At 41.5% G+C, this 22502-nt stretch overlaps 1 protein-coding gene across 1 annotated transcript; it reads left to right on the top strand.

Annotated features, from left to right (window-relative positions):
• Nucleotides 1-253: 253 nt before the first annotated feature.
• Nucleotides 254-19998, top strand: LOC308321895 (zinc finger protein 862-like; the record flags this gene model as incomplete). The annotated part of the gene is made up of 4 exons (XM_080772990.1): nt 254-315; nt 17456-17544; nt 17812-18932; nt 19300-19998. 4 exons carry the CDS (start codon nt 254-256, stop codon nt 19996-19998), a joined length of 1971 nt encoding a protein of 656 aa, XP_080629116.1.
• Between the last annotated feature and the right edge of the window lie 2504 nt (nt 19999-22502).

Below are 22502 nucleotides of genomic sequence, written 5' to 3'. Positions count from 1 at the left end.
GAGAGTGGCATTCATTGCATCAGTCCTTGATCCGCGACACAAACACATGCGGTTTGTGTCTAACCAAGACGTTAAAGATGCCGTCAATGCCAAACTGGCTACTGTACTTGAAACATTTGAAGAGCGTGCTCAGGCTGCAGCAGCGCCATCATCCTCATCATCACCACCACCACCACCACCACATGATTCCGCTGATGATGAAGATGAGCCACGGCGTGCGCCACCGCCCCCAAAGCAACGCCGGGCAAACGTAATGGAAAGTTTCTTTGGAGAGGAGTACTTCTCCAATGAACTTGACGAGTCCGAGATGGACAGGTATGCACGTGAGTCGTGCATCCCATCTCAACAAAGCCCTCTGGTGTGGTGGAAAGCGAATGCACACAATTACCCCAAGCTCTCTCGTGTCGCGAGGGCTTACCTCGCCATCCCCGCTACGTCTGTCCCATCCGAGCGTGTGTTTTCCGCGGCGGGACTTTTAGTTAACAGGCTGCGCACTCGTCTCCTCCCAGAACACGTGGACATGCTTCTGTTCCTCAATAAAAACTTGGACTAATTTTATTATTGATGCGACTTCATTCGCTTGTCACTTTCTATTATGATTTGCCTGTAAGGTAAGAGTTACATAAGCCCGCAGCCCCGCACCTCACCTGCCTTTTATTTTCAATCCAATCGTGTAGCCTATAAAGGCTGATTTAATTAATTAATTTGTGTTAAAATAGGCCTACATATTTTTCGTTTTTATATGCCATGGCCGACAAAAAAAGCTATTTGTTTAAAAATATTAAAGTTAATTTGCTTCCCCCCCCCCCCTTGGCCTACTACTGTAGTGTACCATTTCACTAGTATGGTGTGAAGAGGCTATTCCGGGTTATTGTTAAAATATTGCAAACCTATTGTCTATTGATCAGATAATTTGAAATGTTTGAGAGACTTATTTTGAGCCTATAATTGAGTATAGGCCTATGAGCCACACAATGCATGTTGGTAATTTTGTAATTTGTTCACTTTATTTTTTTTCGTTTAGGCTTAAGGCCTTACTGCAGTTGATTTCAGTATGTTGAGTACAGGCCAGGGCTACAGGCCTACCAAAGTCTCAAGCTGTGTGTGTGATGCATCATTGCAGTGGATTTCTGTGGATAGAAGTAACAGAATAAAAAACATTTCCATGCACAATTGAAGCTTTTTTAATTGTTTTCTTCTTACTTTTCAATTTATTTTAAATTAAAAAAAAAAAAAAAAAAAATCGATTAATCGTTAATATTGAATTATGCTAATCGATTTTCATTTTTGACACATTTACACATCCCTACTTATTTGTGACTCTTTTTGACACAGAGACAGTCATGGTGGCAAGACTAACTGTTCAGAGGTTGAGAAAACCTTTTATTATTATTTTTATCCAAAATGACTCTTCACATACTAGACTCTAGTATGAAAGTAGGCCTGCTTAAAACATGTTGTGTAGTAACTACAACTGCAGATAATTTGCAGATGTAAATGTTTGCTTAGACAGGTAATGTCTTCACTTCAAATGTAATTGTTCTACTTTCAAATGTTTTATTCTCCCTTCAAATTCAATTGTTCTACTTTCAAATGTTTTTTCTCTCTCTCTGAGAGAGAAGCTACTTATAGCAGTGACTGAGAAAACAGACTGAAAAACAATGCTGTATGAGTGAATGTGTGTGAGCGCGGGTTCGCAACTGGTTCTGGCCCACATCAAGTGACCTTTTTCACCTCAAAGACCCTTAAAACAAGGCTCCAGCCTTCCCAAAACAAGATAGTCAGGCTACTTGGCCTCACTCCCAGAACCCACCTCACCCCTGCCCATTTCCATAGCCTGCCGCTGAAATGGCTTAGGTAGGTAGTATATTTCCACACTCACCCCAAAGGGCCACTATATTTCCAAACTCATTCCAGAGGGCCAGCCTAATGGCATATTACTGTTTTAGCAATATTTTTGCTATCATTGGAATTGAAATCCTGAGTTATATACTGTACAGCTTTTGTCCCCACACGTCACAATATGCAGGGGTTAAAGCAAGAAAAAAGCCGGTCAGATTTTTGTCTCCTTTTTTCTTCATACTCAAATCAAAAAACTATCACAAATTGTATCGTCCCTCGGTGAGCGGTTATTTCTTTATCATGATGATCAACGACGGTAAGATGGAACAATGCAAATGCGCTGTTGTTACGGGAGGTGGGCAGCAACACTAACCGTGTCACAACAGTCTTTCCACCTCGGAGGAAAAAACACCACCGTCCCTCTGCGAACTCGGCTAGCTACACAGCGTCTGACATAAAACCGCTCCTAATTAGGCTTTCTGTTCAAGAAGAGTACGTTACTACAAAAGCAGGTGTTACATAAAGGTACATATCCCTAGAATGGAAGATGGTAAAATAAAGAATATATAAAAATTTGGAGTGGACAAGTTAAGCTTTCTTTTGAGGTATGCTGTGTGATTCTCGCGATAAGAGAACATTTACTGTCGGTCTAGGAAAAGGTCGTCCAATGCTATCATCGTAGCGTACAGGGTAATCAGTTTGCGGGAGTCGTTAGCACACTTTGTGTTAAGTCAGAATAGCAGGGGGACATCGAATCGAGCACAACAGACTTATAATTGCGCACAGTGTTGTGTGCAGCAAATAGCAGAAATACAAGCTCACAGCGCGTAGCATTCGTGACAAACTGCGAACTTGCAGATCTGCTATTTACTGTCTGCGCAGCAGTGAGCACGAGTCACGACACCGGCACGCCAGCACTTCGGTATTGCTGTTTTGGGTTACATTCAGCAGCGCGTGGTGCATTCTGAGCAGCTGATCGATATATTATTTGAGTGTGAATGGAAGCTTGGTCATTTGGACTTTGGAGAGATCTCTTACTACTAGTAGCAAGTATATGCTGCGTTTTGATGACTTAATGTCATTCACACCGTGGCCATGCAGGCTTCATACACCCCTCTTATTAAATGTTTTTGCAGATTCTCACTGATCTCATAAGTGGCCAATTTGAAGTCCTCAAGACGAAAATCCGTCCCCCGGAAGGAGAACTTTAAATTAAAGGAGAAATTTGGTGAAGTATAGACTCGCAGGGACCACACATTTCACGCCCCCAAATGAGACAGCGTCCCCACTTCTGGTCTGTTAGAATAGGATTGATAAATAGGATCAATAGGATTGACTTGACTACTTTTAAAATAATATGAAATGAACTGAAGACTATATTGATTTGAATAAAAAATATGTTTCCAAATGTATGAAGTATCTTTGTCAACATATATTGTTGTTTTCTCAATAGAGGATGTATTTCACCTTGAATGAGTTACCCATTTATGGGACGTCACTGCCTTTACGAGGCTACGAGCACAGACGTTGAAGAGCGGAATTCTCAATAATACATCCCGATCCTGACTGACTTTGTTATTTATGTCTATATGTTGAACATGTCACAGGCTTACTAATATGTTCTACCTACCGCGGAGCTCCGACGGTGTGTTTTACCGTTGTCAACTTGTATAATTAACTTGGCTGAATAGTTGCATGGGAAAATAACCCAGGTTAATGGAGGAGTGGCGTATCCTGACCTTTTCAACTACCTATAGTGAATTATCCAGATGAGTATTAATAATTGGTCATACTATATAAAACGGAACACAACAAATATATCTGGGTATTTGAAAACCTCAAGGGATGCGACCGTGACGTATATACCGTGCGACCCCTTTAACTTGAGATTTACAATGCTAGCACTTTTGAATCTCTGATGGAGTAAATTATAGTATATTGTAGGTTGTATATGGCGTGAGCGCACGTCGGGCGCCACCGGTGTGCGAAAGGTTCATTGAAAATAACGGAGGCGGCTGTTTTGACGAGCGGCGTTCGCAGACGGTGTGTGCAAAGCTTGATACGATTTTTGTTGCTATTTTCTGAATTGTAACATTCAGCCTATCAACTGCTTTTAATTATAGGTTGTATGTTAACTGTATGTTAACCTGTCTTGGAAGAGCCACCCATCGACTGATATACGGCAACCTTCCCCGTGTTTCTTCACTAGTCGAATTCAGAAGAACAGTTTGCCACTGCTACAGCGCTGACAATGAGATTATATCTTCCCTTCTTCTCTGGAGTCCTGCCTCAAAGCAGACCAGAGGTAGAAAACTGTCGTTCCCTGATGTCATCGCTAGGGACACACGCATCAGTAGGCAGGAACTGGGGATGGCAATGAAGGACTGGGAAGTCTGGCGTGACATTGTGAAATCCATGATCTCGACCGCGGTCGAAAAATGATGATGTTAACTTTATAAACTAAATACAAATACATTGGACATAAAAAAAGACAATATAATTTTAATACTACTCATTAAGCTACTAATTAGACTGAAGTAATTAAAGCGGGTTATGTTTGCGAAACAATAATATATCAGTATTCTGACATTAACCTGAGGGCCACATGAAGTGAAGGTGGGGGCCGCATGTGGCCCCTGGATGACGACAGAGTACATAAGGGGTGCCCACACTTTTTTAACTTGAGAGCTGCGATTCGAAACTGGCCTCCATAACAAAGTCAAAGTCATGTTTTTCCCTTTTTTACTTTATTTAACTGTAGGCCTATATCTAAATACTACAGCATCCAGAGGAGAAGTCTTAACAGAACCATCTAAATACTACAGCATGCAGAGGAGAAGTCATAACAGAACCATCTAAATACTACAGCATCCAGAGGAGAAGTCATAACAAAACCATATAAACACTACAGCATGCAGAGGAGAAGTCATAACAGAACCATCTAAATACTACAGCATCCAGAGGAGAAGTCATAACAGAACCATCTAAACACTACAGCATGCAGTCATAACAGAACCATCTAAATACTACAGCATCCAGAGGAGAAGTCATAACAGAACCATCTAAATAGTAAATACTACAGCATGCAGAGGAGAAGTCATAACAGAACCATCTAAATACTACAGCATGCAGAGGAGAAGTCATAACTGAACCATCTAAACAATACAGCATGCAGAGGAGAAGTCATAACAGAACCATCTAAATACTACAGCATGCAGAGGGGAAGTCATAACAGAACCATCTAAATACTACAACATGCAGTCATAACAGAACCATCTAAATACTGCAGCATGCAGAGGAGAAGTCATAACAGAACCATCTAAATACTACAACATGCAGTCATAACAGAACCATCTAAATACTACAGCATCCAGAGGAGAAGTCATAACAGAACCATCCTATAGCCTAAATATGATGATTCCTTTTGTCCCCCCTTTTTCTATGTCTTTAAATGTTCTCATGAATTGAAAATGGAGGACCCTGATGTAAACGACTCTTAGTGATTTCCATAGTTTCGTCCTCAAATAAGCAGTTTTTGTATTATTGGCCTGTGCATTTGTTTGAAATGTACCCATTCTACATACTGTAGAATGGGTACATTACCCCCCCCCCCCCATCCACTATCCACTACAAAACACACTGATGTAACGTTATGTTGACATTAATAGTGATTATGCAACCAATCACTGTATATTGTAACGTTTGGCACGAGCTGGAATCTTAGCCTGATCTCCAACTCAGCAGGGCAGGCCAGGCAACAAGCCACGTAGCCAAGAGAGCTATAGCTCCCTTTGGAGGAGCGATACAATGTTATTACTGCTGCTATAGTAGTAGGCCTACTGCTTGTTTAGAAGAAACAAGTTACAATATTATTACTGCTGCTAGTATTATAACTATTGCTTGTTTATAACAAACAAGTTACAATAGTAATACTGCTGCTAGTATACTGCTTGTTTAGGGATTTATTACAAACAAGCAGATATGACTGAGATAATTACAACTCGTGAATCGTTCCATGTTAAAAAAAAGAGTCAATAATATAAACTATAAACGTAACGTAGTAAAAACAATTGGGTGAATCAGTTCATCTTACCTGCTGTGTTTCAGGGTTGAGCTGCTAAGACGACGACGCTGTTTTCAAACGAAACCTTTAGTTTTCTTTGTGTATTTAATAACAAACATATTTCACACCAACGCTCATAGGGTTTTGCACATGCGCACATTGCGCAGTCTAGCGCTGCTGCTGCTGGAAGCGTGCACGGTGCACATACCATAGACGGGCTCTAGGGGGAGCCATGGTACCGTGTAATACAGTGGAATAGCTATAGGCCTACTGTGATCTCATCAAAGTCTAACTTCACTAAATCATATTTTAAATATAAATGTATAATATAGAAACCATTTGATGGATCAAATATAACAGTTCAAAAGGTTTTCCACTCTTCCACTCACACATAGGCCTACACTTATATATTTTTTCTATCAAATTAACTTTTTCATGTATACTGTCTGTGTTAGCCCCTCTGGGAACCCCCAGTAAAGTTTGTACTTTACATTAAAATGTCCATGAATTGTGGATAGGCTATTAATGAAATCCACATGTCACACAAACATATACACGATGCAATGCAATATAACTTCAAACTAAAATAACAGGTAACGTGTGCCTGCACAGATGATGTTAGGTGTTGAATTAAGTTATTTTATTTTTCCCTTTTTATATTGTCTTAATTATGTTGTGTATCAAATAGACGGGTCTATGTCTTTAAATGTTCTCATTGATAAAAAAAATCTAGGACCCTGATGTAGGCTAAACAAGTCTTTAATAGTGCTTTTCATAGTTTCGTCCTCAAATAAGCAGTTTTTGTATTATTGGCCTGTGCATTAGTTTGAAATGTACCTACATTTATTCTACATACTGTGAATAAAATGTCCAAAAAATCAATCTACCCCCCCCCCCCCCCCCATCTCTCTCTCTCTCAATTTCAAAAGGCTTTATTGGCATGATAAATATGTTCTACATTGCAAAAGCATACATGCAACAAAACATCCAAACAATAATGTAAGCAATACAGTATCAATTAAGATAAATTAACAAACACAACTGCAACTTAATGACCCTGCATGTTCAGCCAAATATACCTGGCTCTTCTGTTCTGTCCACTGCTAGTGGCTGTCCCTCAGTTGATGAAAACTCCACACGTATTTTGCTGCCAGAAATGTGCATTTGGACTCTGACTGACTCTGACTCTGACTCTGACTCTGACTCTCTCTCTCTCTCTCTCTCTCTCTCTCTCTCTCTCTCTCTCTCTCTCTCTCGGTTTATTTTGTACTGCTTGTACATTGATTGATTGATTGAAATCTTTATTAACAGTTTGCAGAATTACAGTACATTTCGAGCACAAACTCAATACAAAGACTGTTAACTGTGAGTGGACGACCCAATTAAGCCTTACACTTGTTTACAACAGGGTCCACATTGTTCAATTCATCAAAACATTTAGAGACAAACAAATAGACACTTCTATGTAGTTAAGAACAGAACAGGAATTCATCATATAGGAAGCGAAAAGGGAAAAAAATATATATACAGTGAGGGGAACAGGGGGATAAAAGAAAACGAAAGACAGAGTGTAGGGCGCCTGCACACAACACCATGCGTTGATGCCATGTGTGCATATGTGCAGGCACCCAACACCACGTCCATACAAAAACATAGTACAATCCATAGTACAAAGACAGAGTGTAGGGCGCCTGCACACAACACCATGCGTTTATGCCATGTGTGCATATGTGCAGGCACCCAACACCACGTCCATACAAAAACATAGTACAATCCAGATAAAAATTCAGCTTTTACAGAGGCCAGTTTCGAATTGCAGCCATCCGTAGGTGCCCTTTGAGAGCAGTTTTGAAGGAGCCAAGGGATTCACATGTCTTAATGACTGTTGGTAGGGCGTTCCACATTTTGGTCGCATAGGAGCGAAAAGAATTTAGCCCCTTGTTTGTGCCGAATCTGGGTTGTACATGGTTTGTTGCACTCCCTCTGGTGTTGTGGGTGTGGACTTCGTTTACATTAAGGAAGTATTTAGACAGGTACATGGGTATCTTGGTGGTGTATCTAATCTTGTGGACCAGACCCATTGCAAGATGCTGTACTCTGTCGTCGACCCTAAGCCATCCCAGCCTGTCAAAGTGGGCAGGGGTGAGGTGGGTTCGGGGGGTGAGGCCAAGTAGGAGCCTGACCAGTTTGTTTTGGGAGGTCTGGAGCCTTGTTTTAAGGGCCTTTGAGGTGCTGTGGTACCAGGAGGTGGATGCATAGTACAAGTTACAATATAATGTATTACTGCAGTGCTGCTAGTATATTAACTATAGGCCTACTGCTTGTTTAGGATACACTTATAACAAACAAACAGTATTACTGCTGCTAGTATTAACTACTGCTTGTTTAGGATAGCCTACATGTATTACAAACAAGCAGATATGAGAGAAATACGACTCGTGAATCGTTCCATGTTAAAAAAAGAGTCAATAATATAAACTATAACGTAGTAAAAACAATTGGGTGAATCAGTTCATCTTACCTGCTGTACGTTTCAGGGTTGAGCTGCTAAGACGACGACACTGTTTTCAAACGAAACCTTTTAGTTTTCTTTGTATATTAATAACAAACATTCACACCAACGCTCATAGGGCTTTGCACATGCGCAGTCTAGCGCTGCTGCTGCTGGAAGCGTGCACTGTGCACATACCATAGACGGCCGCTAGGGGGAGGCATGGTACCGTGTAATACAGTGGAACAGCTATACTGTGATCTCATCTCATCAAAGTCTAACTTCACTAAATCATATTTTAAATATAAACTTATAATATAGAAACCATTTGATGGATCAAATCTAACAGTTCAAAAGGTTTTCCACTCTTCCACTCACACACATCACACATAGGCCTACATTTTTATCCTACAATAAACATCCTGCATGCATACGGTCTGCGAATCAGAGGCAGTAACTATAGGACGTGCAGCTAGCCAGTCGCCGCTCGGGAGGCGGTACAATGGGATGTCAATAAGGAAGTCAAGGAAGGAAGGAAGAGAATTTCAGATAAGCCAAAACGGTCAAACAAAGATAAATTCAAAATTAAGTCTACCAACGCGCCTCTCAAGCCTGAAACGGATGATCCGGTGCTTCACAGACTGGAGCAGCACGGACATTTAGAGCCTTTTATTAGGTGCTAAAGTATACAAACACATTGTAAATTCCTTGTATGGACACCAAATGAACAGGTTATTGCAGATGTCCCATACCCAACAGCAACAAACCCCATCAACATGGCTATTTTGGGAGGAACATGCATGATGCAATAGGGTCAAAACCATCCGTGACCCCACCGGTCGTTATTGCATCATGCTGGTCCAAGTCAGCTCCCCCTGGTCCAGCGACCCCCACGACACCGCCAGCAACACCTGTACCATCTGAAACCCCGTCCTCCGTTGACCCCCCCCCCCCCCCCCCCCCACCCGCCTGTCAGTTGATGCTGTCCTGGAGGCCCTGATCCAGGAGGCAGAGGAGAAAAGGCACGAGGAGCTGATGGGAGAGACGGAACGATTCGTCAACACTTTTCATGAATCCACTTGCTGACCGGCTGTCGGTATTGAGCAAATTAGTTTGATAGGGGTTTATTTGTGACCAAACAAATATTATCTTGAAAATCTTGCCTTATAGGATGTTAATGTATGGTCACATATAAACGCCTATCAAACTAATTTGCTCAATACCGACTGCCGGTCAGCAAGTGGATTCATGAATGTAATGTCTGTGTGTGTGTGTGTGTGTGTGTGTGTGTATATATAGACAATAGACAAAATGTAGCTAAGATAATTATTTTCTGACTCCTGAGTAATGCCCAGTAATGTTTATTTAATTCATTCAGTTTTCTAATCTGGGCCAAGACATTTATTAAAAGATGATTGCAGGAACCCTTGTGTGACATGTCCTTAATATACAGTATCTGGTATGTGAAAGGATGTGACCAGATATGCTGGTTTACCTTGTGTACAATCGAGCTCCTTTAAAGTGCCAAATCGGAATCCTGCTATACTGAACAGTAGAATAGAGTAGTATTTCTATACTATTTAAAATATGATGTAATTGGATGATCAAACTTCCTACAGATTGTTTCTCCCCTAATGAAGGGAGTTAATACAGTCATGTATGAGGCTGTTTCTAACTCCCCTAATGCGGGGAGAGGGGGGGGGGCTATAGTTGTTGAGTACTTAACAAACTTGAATACTTACCGATTATATTTAAATGGACAAAGTTTCGAACTTCCCTAATGAACATTCCAGAGAAAGAGGCAATCACAGCTCATTTTAGGTGAGCTGGGCTCACGTGGGCTCCGCTCAGTAGGATACAACAGCAGTGCCAGTTACTACACAAAGACGTGTGTGCGGAGGACATCATTGGCATGCAGACTAATGACACATTCTCACCTAATACTTCGGTAGACTCATGCGTATGGGCGGAGATTTTGGGATTCTTGCATATTTAATTTGCTGCGGTTTGCCTTCACACTGTCATCCGTAGCAATTGGAAACGCAGCAGGGGGGACCTTTATCAATGTGTTCCATTCATAAACCTAGCCTACAACACAGTGAAATCTATGGTGATACAATTATACTCATAACATGCATGTGTCGTGCCGTATGGGACTGCCCCCCCCCCCCAGCTCTCTCGCTCTCTCACTATACACATGCAGCCACGCCACGCACTTTTGGGCATGGAGGCACAGCGCTGAGTGCACTGATATAACAGACAGCAGCGCAAAATGTTTACACGTTTATTGAGATGAAAGTTCCAGTCCCCACTAGTCCCCACACAGTGACAGCACTCAATGTTTACGGCACGCACAGACAGACAGAATATTCTGTAGGCTATAATACTATTACACAGCACTGCAGTGTTTATGTGTTTTCTTAAGCAATTGATTAATGTACTCGTCCTCATTTCGATCAGGGCTTCAGTCTCCTCATTCGACCACGTCTATCCACGGTAACGGGACATCTTTGCGCTGCGTAAATATGCCTCTCCGTCTCCAACTGTGTTCAGCTCCTCACCCGCCACATTGTTTGCTTCATTTCCTTTATTTACTGCGGATTGCATTCACACCTGCACCGAATCGTAATCGTGTGCGATTGGAAGAGAAGCGAAACCCCCGTTTTTGCTCGGAGTATAATGGGGTTCTTTGATACGCATTACGATTCGAATGAGCCTTCACACCTGCCAAACGAAGTGCACTTTCTGAAAATGCGCAGCAGAATTAGTTTTAATCGCAGCAAAGCTCTCTGGTATGAATGTGACCTAAATTGGGGAGGGTGGGGGTAAAACTTTATTGGCTACTGCAAATATTATTTTCAGATATATTTGCGTACAATTACAATGTTTAATTTCAACAATGCTGTGCATTTCATTTCCGCAGGTAAAGTATGATGTAATACATGTAACAGGTCAAACCAATCAGACAAGTATTTATCTTAATGAGTACACATACAAATGTATTAAAGCTGCTATAAGCAATAATGTCGAAATTACCTTTTCTTTTTTTTTTTGACAGCCAGCAATGGGTAGAACGCTCCCCAACAAAATGTAGTCTCTGTGACATATCTAGGGGCCGTAATCTGCATTCAAAGATGTTCCTAGAAGCTTTGTCATTGGTCGAGAAAAATAAACGGTCGCAATGACTAACCAATCAGGAAACAGACAGGCAAATCGACCAATGACAATTTCTAGGTTATATTGATTGTTATTGACATAACAGCAAACTTGGATTCCAAAAGGGAGAACACAAAAAATATTTGGTCTTGTTTCCAATCAGGCCCAATGCAATTCATAGACATGACATGAAGAATGACAAAAATCACACTTGTGTGAAGTGAGGGGTACTCTTATCATTATGCATCACATTCCATGCTCAGCCAATCAAATCATCACAAAATGTCATTCAGGTCTTTTTAGCCTCAATATGTACATCAGCCAATCAGCTTCTGACGAAAGGTAAACAGTGTGTGCTTGTGCCAATGATACTAATGTGTGTGTGTGTGTGGGGGGGCGGAAAAACTCAGTCTTTTAACTCATATACTGCCCCCTGCTGGACGCACAGCCAACCTCAGACTGCCGAGGCGATTTAGAGGGTGCACACACAGTACAGACATCCTGTTGTGTGCGTCCATCTCAATGCTAAATAAATAGCGTCAATGCTAGCGAGCTAAACTATATCCATCATTGCTCTTGAAAGCGCCAATGTTTCCATCTAGACCACCGGATATACAGCAAAGACCTCCGAACATCGAGCGTTTTATCCAAACCACGGAGAGCTCCGTAGATTTCAAGTTATTCAGCTTTTTAGTCAGCCTGTATAATGGGATGCGGACGGGGGCACGGTTGCGCAACCCGGTCTAGGATAGCTAAAGAAGGAAAGGCCAAGCCAAAATAATAATGCATTTTTTTAAATCAGCGATCCGGTTTGATGTCAATAATAAAGCATATCAGACGGAGCATTCCTCCAGAAGCGGAAGCTAGTTAGATTCCTTATGGCGGAGCGTTACGTCACAAGCAGTACGTCTGTTGAAGTGAACGCGTATGGTGGCACTGGGAACTGGGGGTTGTGCTAACAGTTAGCCGCAACAAATGAGAAGTGATCATTTCCTCTCCATTGGGCCTGCTGAAAGGTGGACTTTTTTTTCCTGTTTTAAAAGATGTAAGTGATTTTACATTGGAATGGTTTTTCTCCTGTGTGGACACGCTGTTGTGTTTTCAGAGAAGATGATGCGGTAAAGCTCTTGTCACAATGTTTACATTGGAATGGTTTTTCTCCTGTGGGGACAAGCTGGTGTGTCTTCAGGGTACCTGACTGACTCAAACTCTTGTCACAATATTTACATTGGAAATGTTTTTCTATGTCTGGACAGGAAGGTGTGTCTTCAGTTGACCTAACCGACTGAAACTCTTGTTAGGTTTTTCTCCTGTGTGGATACGCTGGTGTGATTTCAGAGAAGATGATGCGGTAAATCTCTTGTCACAATGTTTACATTGGAATGGTTTTTCTCCTGTGTGGACACGAAGGTGTGCCTTCAGGTTACCTGAATGTCTGAAACTCTTGTCACAATGTTTACATTGATAAGGTTTTTCACCTGTGTGGATACGCTGGTGTTTATTCAGGTTTTTTAACTTTGTGAAACTCTTGTTACAATGGTTACATTGGAATGGTTTTTCTCCAGTGTGGACATACTCGTGTGACTTCAGTGTACCTGACTCTCTGAAACTCTTGTCACAATGTTTACACTGGAATGGTTTTTCTCCAGTGTGGACACGAAGGTGTGGCTTCAGGTTACCTGAATGTCTGAAACTCTTGTCACAATGTTTACATTGGAATGGTTTTTCTCCAGTGTGGACACGAAGGTGTGCCTTCAGGTTACCTGACTGTCTGAAACTCTTGTCACAATGTTTACATTGGAATGTTTTTTCTCCAGTGTGGACATCTAGGTGTGCCTTCAAGTTACCTGAAAGTCTGAAACTCTTGTCACAATGTTTACATTGATAAGGTTTTTCTCCTGTGTGGACATGCTGGTGTGTCTTCAGGGAACCTGGCTGACTAAAACTCTTGTCACAATGTTTACATTGATAAGCCTGTTTTTCTCCAGTGTGGACATGCTGGTGTGTCTTCAGGGAACCTGAATGACTAAAACGCTCGTCACAATGTTTACATTGATAAGGTTTTTCTCCAGTGTGGACACGGAGGTGTGTCTTCAGTTGACTTAACTGACTGAAACTCTTGTCACAATGTTTACATTCATAAGGTTTTTCTCCAGTGTGGACACGGAGGTGTGGCTTTAGTTGACATAACTGACTGAAACTCTTGTCACAATGTTTACATTGATAAGGTTTTTCTCCAGTGTGGACACGGAGGTGTGTTTTCAGAGAAGATGATGAGGTACAACTCCTGTTACAATGTTTACATTGGAAAGGTTTTTCTCTCGTGCGCACACTCTGGTGCTTCTTCAGAGAACCCGAGTAACTGAAACTCTTGTCATGCCATTCGTCATTATCGTCTTCACTTGTCTCCTCCCAATCATCACTGTCTTCAGTGACTTCAGTGTCAGATTCAAGTTCAACTTCAACTTCAGAGCAGTGGGAAGATATATCTTCTTCATCATCATCATTTTCATCGTCACCTTTCACTGCTAGTAATGTCAACGTTGACCCAGGTTCCTCTGGTCTTTGAAGTAGTTCCTCCTGTTCTTCTTTACGTTCCTCCTGTTCATCTTTAATGTGTGGAGGCTCTGGTTCCTCCTTGAGCAGACTGGGGCTCCTCTCCCATTTAGAAGAAACCTCCTCTTTACACACAACCATGTGCAGGATGTCTAGAAGCAGAAACGTAACATGATGGTCAACACTGGATTCCTAAAATGTAAATCTATTTTTCTTCCATGTTCCATGTACAAAATGAGAGCCATTACCTACCAAGATAAGATTGACTAAACCGTTATTAACTACAGGTTACTACAGTTCTGAAAGTTTTAGGAAGACTTTAGCGAAATACAAAAAAAGTTACGCGAAGTCATATATTTAGTTACTTAAACACCAAAATGAATAATGATGTTACAGCAAATATTTCATTTGAATCATGAAATTCTGAAACAATTTAAAGCAGAGATAACATGCATTTTAAAACAGTTTTTAATATTTAATATCATATTGTCTATGTCCCTCAAACCTATTTCTAATGGTTTGAGCCTCAATCACCACTCTGATATAACCAGTCCTTGTCATTTCTTTCTGGACTTTGAAAGCAGTTTTAGCTGCAATACCACAATGTCCTGAGGTGGTGCAAGGAAGCTTTGAGAAGGAAGTGTGACTGTGCTGCACCATGACAGTTTCATGGACACTTTCATGGGAGCCAAACTACACCCGGAAGTTGCAGAATGCACTGGAGTTAATGAACAAACATTATTTATGAATGACTGAGACATTTTGTAAAGTAATCACTTCTGGAAAATAACAGAACATGTAACACATTATTGTCTGCTGTGTTGCTTTTCGATGTGTACACTGTGTATTTTTATAGAGGTATGGTATCTAAAGAGAACAAAGTACCTTTCTGAACGTACCAGGTACCAGGTATCGCGATACTTCAGAGCCAGAAACGATACCTGCTGCTGTTTAGATCCTCAGATAAAATTATAGACTGTGCACTCTGTGCAAATCGAAAAGTAAGTGATTAGAAAACAACCTGTGATATGTCTGAATTTATATTCCTGAACCGATTATATGACAAAGGTCTCAATGGTTCATAAATAATGTTTGTTATGAGCTGGTCCAGCCAGCTCCATTCACTGCCATGTATTCATTGCACTTCCGGTGTAAGTTTGGCTCCCATGAAAGTGTCATGGCGCAGCCCAGTCACGTGACCACTTCTCTTCCTTCTCAGAGCTTCCTTGAGGTGGTGGGGGTGCTGATATGCAGATTATTTAATATTTGAGTCATTATAATACTGATGCTAGATAAAAGTAGGCTTGTTTCCATTCCATGCCAGCTTGGAAAATCAACAATGGCGGACATTGTAAACAAAGTGGAAATGCAAATTTGCAACGGAAGACCGAAGAAGAGGTGGAATTATACAAAGTAGGGTGACATTGATGACATGATGATGAGGACAACATCAGTTGAGCTGTTCCTGAGAGCAATTTCCATTAAAGCACCCTTTATATGATATGAAAGCCTGATTGTTCAAAATTGGTTATTTGTGGGGATAAAAAAACATAAAATAAATTGAAAAAGTTGAATTTCATGTTTTATTATTATTTAAATTATACTTCACACCCAAGCTCTACTTTGGAAGCAAATTAGTCACAGTGCATAACGTTATGAAACATAAGCACTTCTGACAATGAAAGCTTGAAATGTGGACCGATGGTAGCTTAACAATCCATGTAAAAACAATCCACTGCATAGCTCTGTACGTTTGGAAATGGGTCTGTGAGTCTGTCTGCCTATGTGTCTGCGTGTCTGTAAATGGGTCTGTGAATCTGTCTGCCTATGTGTCTGTGCATCTGTAAAGGTGTCTTTGAGTCTGCCTCTGTAGTGATCAAATCTCAAAAACTACTGTAGCGATCAAATCTCACAAACTACTGTGGTGATCAAATCTCACAAACTACTGTGGTGATCAAATCTCACAAACTACTGGAGAGATCAGCGCCAAATGTCTTGTTCACGCTGCCAGTAGGCCAAGCAAGTATTTTTCCACACTTAGATAGAAATTGTGTTGCACATAATGGTAATGTTTCAGTTTTGTAAAGAGTAAGGGGTCGTTCACACCTAAGACACAGCTGTCTCCTCTGTGTCTCCTGTGTCTTCTGTGTGTAGCAAGCTCGCAATTAATTTTCAATGGGAGTCACATGGTTTGACGAGACAGCCTTGAAGACACAGGAGACACCGTAGACCAGGGCTCAAGATTAGCGGCGTCCCGACGTCCCGGGGACGTTAAAATATGTATTTGGGACGGTAATTATTCTTTATCGGGACGTTTTCGGGACGTAAAGGTGTTTTGCATTGAAAATGCACATATCGTGCGCAACTATGGGCAGCATGAAGACACCACTCTGCATAAATGTCGGCGCAACATTCCGTGCACCGGCACGCTGCAACACTAACAAGCAGGAGAAGAAAAGTATCACAACAAACTACTGCAGAGAGAACCCCGCGAAATAAAGAATGCTGCTCAATATATGTTGCCAGTATCACTGGCGCGCTTCTAGTACCTTCTACCTTAATGATCAGTGGAGTGGAACAATGGAGCGTTTTTTGAAGAGGATAAGTCCAGTGGGAGAAAAAGCAAACGACGGAGAACAGCCAGAGACTAGTGACACGAGAGCTGCTTCAAATTCTAAGGTAAAATAATCCAGAGTTGTTAATAATATAGTTCGTTGTAAATGATTGTTCACTCACACACCCCCTCACACACCCCCTCACACACCCCCACGGCTCCACCACACACCGACTGCACCTGTAGTTTTTGCCCCAAGAATCCTCCCTTCCCCGGGCGCAGAAGGTTGTCTTCGCCTCGGGCGTTTCGCATATATCGCATGTGCCAAACAAAACAAAAATGTAATCCATGCATGCTCCCGAGTTTTAAAATCACAATCGATTTAATAGTTAAGTACTAGGTCAGTTGAGTAACTTGAGTAAATGTAAACATGATGTTTGAAGAGTCACTGTTAATTTGAGACGTGACAGGTCCTTGAGAGACAATGGCGGAACGTAGATATAATGATCCTCGCTCCGCCAACCACTGCACAGTGCAATCTTAAATTGTATTATTTAAAATGATTCACATACAGCGTTATTTTAAATGTACTAAATATGTTCCATACAAGTATAATGTGTGCGAAAACGTTTCACCTGGGAGCATTTTGACTAAATCTGTGTATTTTCCTCTATCTACAGAAGAATTATGAAGCTGCCAAACGGAAGAGAAGATTTCTTCCAGAGTGGAAAAAATCATATCCATTCATTGCCTTTGACGAGGCAGCTCAACTCATGTACTGCTCTACATGTAGAAGCTGTCAGACTGAGGCCAAGAGCAACAGCCTGTTTCATGGAGTAACAGGGGACAAGGTTAGACTGAGGACCATCAAGGAACATGCAGGTAATAATAATAGTGACTTAAAAGCAGTGAAATGTTTTCTGGCATTCTAATGCAATAGAATATTAAAGAAACACATTAATAAATTTAAGTAAATATTGATATAATACAAATATTTAAATAGAAAGCATCTTGGAAAATGTGCAGAGTACATATTATATAATCGATAACAGCAGTAGTGTTCATTCAAATGTGCAAATAATCCATATAATAAAAGTCAATATCCATCACTTATTTTCGTTTCTATGTTTTTGTTTTTTTGTCCCTAAGATACAACTGCACACAAGTCATCAGACATCGCTCTCAAGGCAAGAGCTGATCCTCAAGGAGGAGCATTGGTGTCAGCGTTTGACCGGATTGATGCAACTGTTAAGGAGAAGATGGTGAAGCTCTTCAATATTGCTTACTTTCTAGCCAAAGAGGAGGCCCCTTTCACAATGTTCCCCAAGCTTGTTGCACTCCACCATAAGAACGGCCTGGATCTTGGCGCGACATATACAAATGATGTGGCATGTCGCATGTTCATTTGTGCCATTGGTGCCTGCTTGTCTGATCAGCTTAAAAAAACCCTGAAATCGGTTCGGTTCTTTTCTGTCATGTCTGACTCTTCAGTAGACCGCTCTGTGAAAGACCAAGAGATGATCTACTGTACGTACCTGAAGAATGGCAAGCCAGTGAACCAGCTGATTCAAATTGTTGCCCTGGAGCATGCCCACAGCCAGGGCATTTTGGATGCCATTCTGGCTGGTCTGTTGGAGGTCGGAGTGGGAGAGGAGGACCTGAAAAATCAGCTCGTTGGCTTTGGTTGTGATGGGGCCTCAGTTATGCTGGGTGTTAATAACGGAGTGAGTGCCAAACTCCAGCGTTTGTGTCCTTCTCTCATTTCTATTTGGTGTGTGGCTCACCGCCTAGAGCTAGCTGCCCTTGATAGCGTTAAACAGCTTTCCCAGCTACAAGACCTGAAGGTAACGCTACGTGCCATCCATAAGCACTACACCTGCTCTGCGAAGGCTTCTCGAGAGCTTGAGGAAATTGGCAAAGCAATGGAGGTCCCCATCGTGAGACCAGGCAACACAGAAGGCACCCGCTGGCTACCACACATGTCAAATGCTTTGGAGGCCTTGATGAAGAATTACAAGCCCATAATGATGCACTTTGAAAACCATGCCAGTGATCCGAACGACAGGGAGGCAAGTGCAGCCATGAAAGGGAGAGCAAAGGTTGTGTTGCAGTCCCTCAAGCAGTACAAAATGCTCCTCTTCATTCACCTGATGTTAGATGTCCTAACAGAACTGAAGCAGCTCAGCCTTCTGTTTCAGCGAGACGGCCTCACCTTACAGATGGTGTCTGATGGATTAGAGACAACAACACTATCTCTTGTTGCCATGCAGGTGAGATACAGGAGATGTGAAATATTATATTAGTCATTCATATTGAAAATCATTCCTATACTCAGTATACTGTATATAGCACATTTCAATAACAAGGCAATGCAATGTGCTTTACACAGAACATCAAGCAAAGGAAATGTACACAAATAATAATAATAATAATAATGGGATGCCAGTGGGAAGAAGTTTATGTGGTCTTGTCATACAATAATGCTTTGCTCAAAAAACTAATTTTGTTTGGTGGTTGTAGTAATTAAAATTGCATATAAAATATTAATATTTTAAATGGGCATTGCACTAATGTTTAAAATATGCTCTTTGCAATTAAAAATGTATTAAAAAAAATGTTCTTTTTGTTTTTAACTAGGTGAACCCAGGTCCAAGGCTACAGGCGTTTGTGGACGAGGTTGGGGCAGAAAACAGTTGGCAGGGTGTCGTGCTCAGTAGGACCAATGCTGATGATGCCAGCTTCAACGCACTCAAGTGTCGCCTCACTGACAGCTTCTGTAAGTTTGTGTCAGATCGCTTCAAGAATCTGGAGACTGGTGTTTTGAAGGCAATATCCACACTCTTTGACCTGTCCAACTGGCCAGAAGACACCAATGATCTGGCAACATTTGGCACAACTGAGCTGAATGCTTTTATGGAGCATTTCCATCCACTTCTTCACAGATGTGAAGCCTTTGAATCTGTGCAGGGGGCAAAGCGAGAGTGGCTTGACCTGAAGGTACTTGTTAACCGGCACTACAGGCACCTAGATTCCCAGCTGCTGTGGCAACGGCTGGTTCAAGGCGAGATTGGACAGGACGGACAGTTCTGCCACATGCAGGTCATTGCAGAGATCAGTCTGGTCCTCCCCATGAGCTCCTCTTGTTGTGAGCGTGGGTTTTCTACCATGAAGAGGATCAAGTCCGACTGGAGGTCCTGCCTCTCCAATGAGATGCTCAACTGCCTCATGCACATATCAGTCCATGGCCCTCCTGTAATTGAATATGACTCTGTGAAGGCAGTCACACAATGGTGGAGTAGTGGCTGCAGGTCACGAAGACCTCAGTTCAAGGACTGAAATGACACACACACACTTGTCACTGTCATGTACTTTTATATGATTTATTTACCTGCGCGACCCAGAGAGGAAAAATGATTTTTTTATGATTTGTCTTTTAAAAAGGGTTCAAATAGGCTATTTCAAGACATTGAATATTTTTTGTTCTTTTCATGTCACCTGAAAGCAGGGAATCATACAGTAGCTTCAAATATTGGCTGTTCAGTTTGACCCACCAGTTTTAAAGATATGGCTTATACCTAATTTTGAGAAAACAGGCTTGAATGGTTCACTTCTGTGGACTCTTAACATTGCATGTAGATATATGTACATGATTTCATAATTACATGTTGATTTCAGATTTATTTCAGACATGCTCTAGTATGTGAAGAGTGCCTGTGCTATTAATTCATTTTGGATAAAACAAGTCCTCTCCTGTGTTTCTCACGTTGGTTTTTTATGGATTCCAATAAATGAAATGCCATCAGTAAAGTCTTGACCTTCTTTCTTTCAGTGGCGACCGCTACATGTACCATTGAGCAAACTGTCTGGTATATCCACTCTATCCAGAATATGTGAAAGTGTCCTTTTCAACTCAATGGTGCCAGTGCATCATCCACACAGGTCACATTACCAAGTTATTTTGTCTTTGCAACCATTACTTGGTGTCTTTTATTTGTTTTCCTCTTTTTTGGGGGGGGGACGGTATACATTCACTTTGGGACGGTTCAAATTGTGTTTTGGGACGGTTCCGGGACGGTGGTGAAAAAAGTTAGTCTTGAGCCCTGCCGTAGACACAGAGAAGACAGCTGTGTCTTAGGTGTGAACATGCCCCTAAGAAAGTGCAGACGCTAAGTTTGCAAATACTTGTTTGAAAGATGCTAACCACTTAAACACTATACTTAGTGAAATCCTCTGTACTTAAACACTCTATACTACTCTGTACTTAAATACTCAACCACACAACACACAGACAGAGATACCAAGTCAAACTGAATTTGTACTATTTATACTACTATGTTTAGGCTTGCAGCGAGCCCACATTGTTTCTTCAGGAACAATATTTTCTAGTTTGCCATTGTTATTGTCCAGTGAAAATAAGACATTGTGGCAGCCCTACAGAACAGAAAATATTAAAGAAAGGAATGAAACTTACTGAGGTGTGGGTTGTCTTCAGCTTCCTGTTTAATAGAAACATCTTCAGCTTCCTGTTTAATAGAAACGTCTTCAGCTTCCCGTTTAATAGAAACATCTTCAGCTTCCTGTTTAATAGAAACTTCTTCAGCTTCCTGTTTAATAGAAACGTCCCTGGTTGAGTCTGGAGAGTTCATCTTCACCTGGGAGTGATGCATCATGGGTATTGCAGTTCTTACGAGTCTGGAGAGTTCATCTTCACCTGTAGTCTGGACTCCGGTCTGAAATCAAGTGAATAAAGAAGGACTTTAATAACTGGAGACCTATATATTCTTAAATATTGCCTATATACTTAAATTAATATAATGAATCCACTTGCTGACTGGCTGTCGGAATTGAGCAACTTATTTGTGACTCTTTTTGATACAGAGACAGTCATGGTGGCAAGACTAACTGTTCAGAGGTTGAGAAAACCTTTTATTTATTTATTTTTATCCAAAATGACTCTTCACATACTAGACTCTCTAGTATGTGAAGAGCATGTATAAAACATGTATAGTAACTACAACTGCAGATAATTTGCAGATGTAAATGTTTGCTTAGACAGGTAATGTCTTCACTTCAAATTGAATTGTTCTACTTTCAAATGATTTTTCTCTCTCTCTCTCTGAGAGAGAGAGGCTACTTATAGCAGTGACTGAGAAAACAGACTGAAAAACAATGCTGTATGAGTGAATGCGTGTGAGTGTGGGTCCGCAACTGGTTCTGGCCCACATCAAGTGACCTTTTTGCACCTCAAAGACCCTTAACCCATTTAGGCATAAGGCCGATTCTAAAAACGCCTCTAAATCCTGACCTAAGGTTTCTGAAAAACTTCAAATATTTATATAGCAGCATCACAAAATTTACATTTTTGAATACTGTACATACTGTACAGAACCCAAATATGGGTGCCCGGCCTGAGGGGGTAAGATACCAATAGGGGTTCCCGCCCAGAATGGGTTAAAACAAGGCTCCAGCCTTCCCAAAACAAGCTAGTAAGGCTACTTGGCCTCACTCCCAGAACCCACCTCACCCCTGTCCATTTTCATAGCCTGCCGCTGGAATGACTTAGGTAGGTAGTATAGTTCCACTCACTACAGAGGGCCACTATATTTCCACGCTCACTCCAGAGGGCCACTGTGTTTACATAATACACACTCACTACAGAGGGCCACTGTGTTTCCACACTCACCCCAGAGGGCCACTATATCTCCACACTCACCCCAGAGGGCCACTATATCTCCACACTCACTACAGAGGGCCACTGTGTTTCCACACTCACCCCAAAGGGCCACTATATCTCCACACTCACCCCAGAGGGCCACTATATTTCCAGTGAATTCTCCAGA

This window comes from Protomyctophum bolini (genome assembly GCF_963924005.1).
Source record: "Protomyctophum bolini genome assembly, chromosome: 9".
Classification (NCBI taxonomy): domain Eukaryota; kingdom Metazoa; phylum Chordata; class Actinopteri; order Myctophiformes; family Myctophidae; genus Protomyctophum; species Protomyctophum bolini.
The sequence above is the reverse complement of the archived record's forward strand: the minus strand, read 5'-3'. Positions and strand labels throughout refer to the sequence as shown.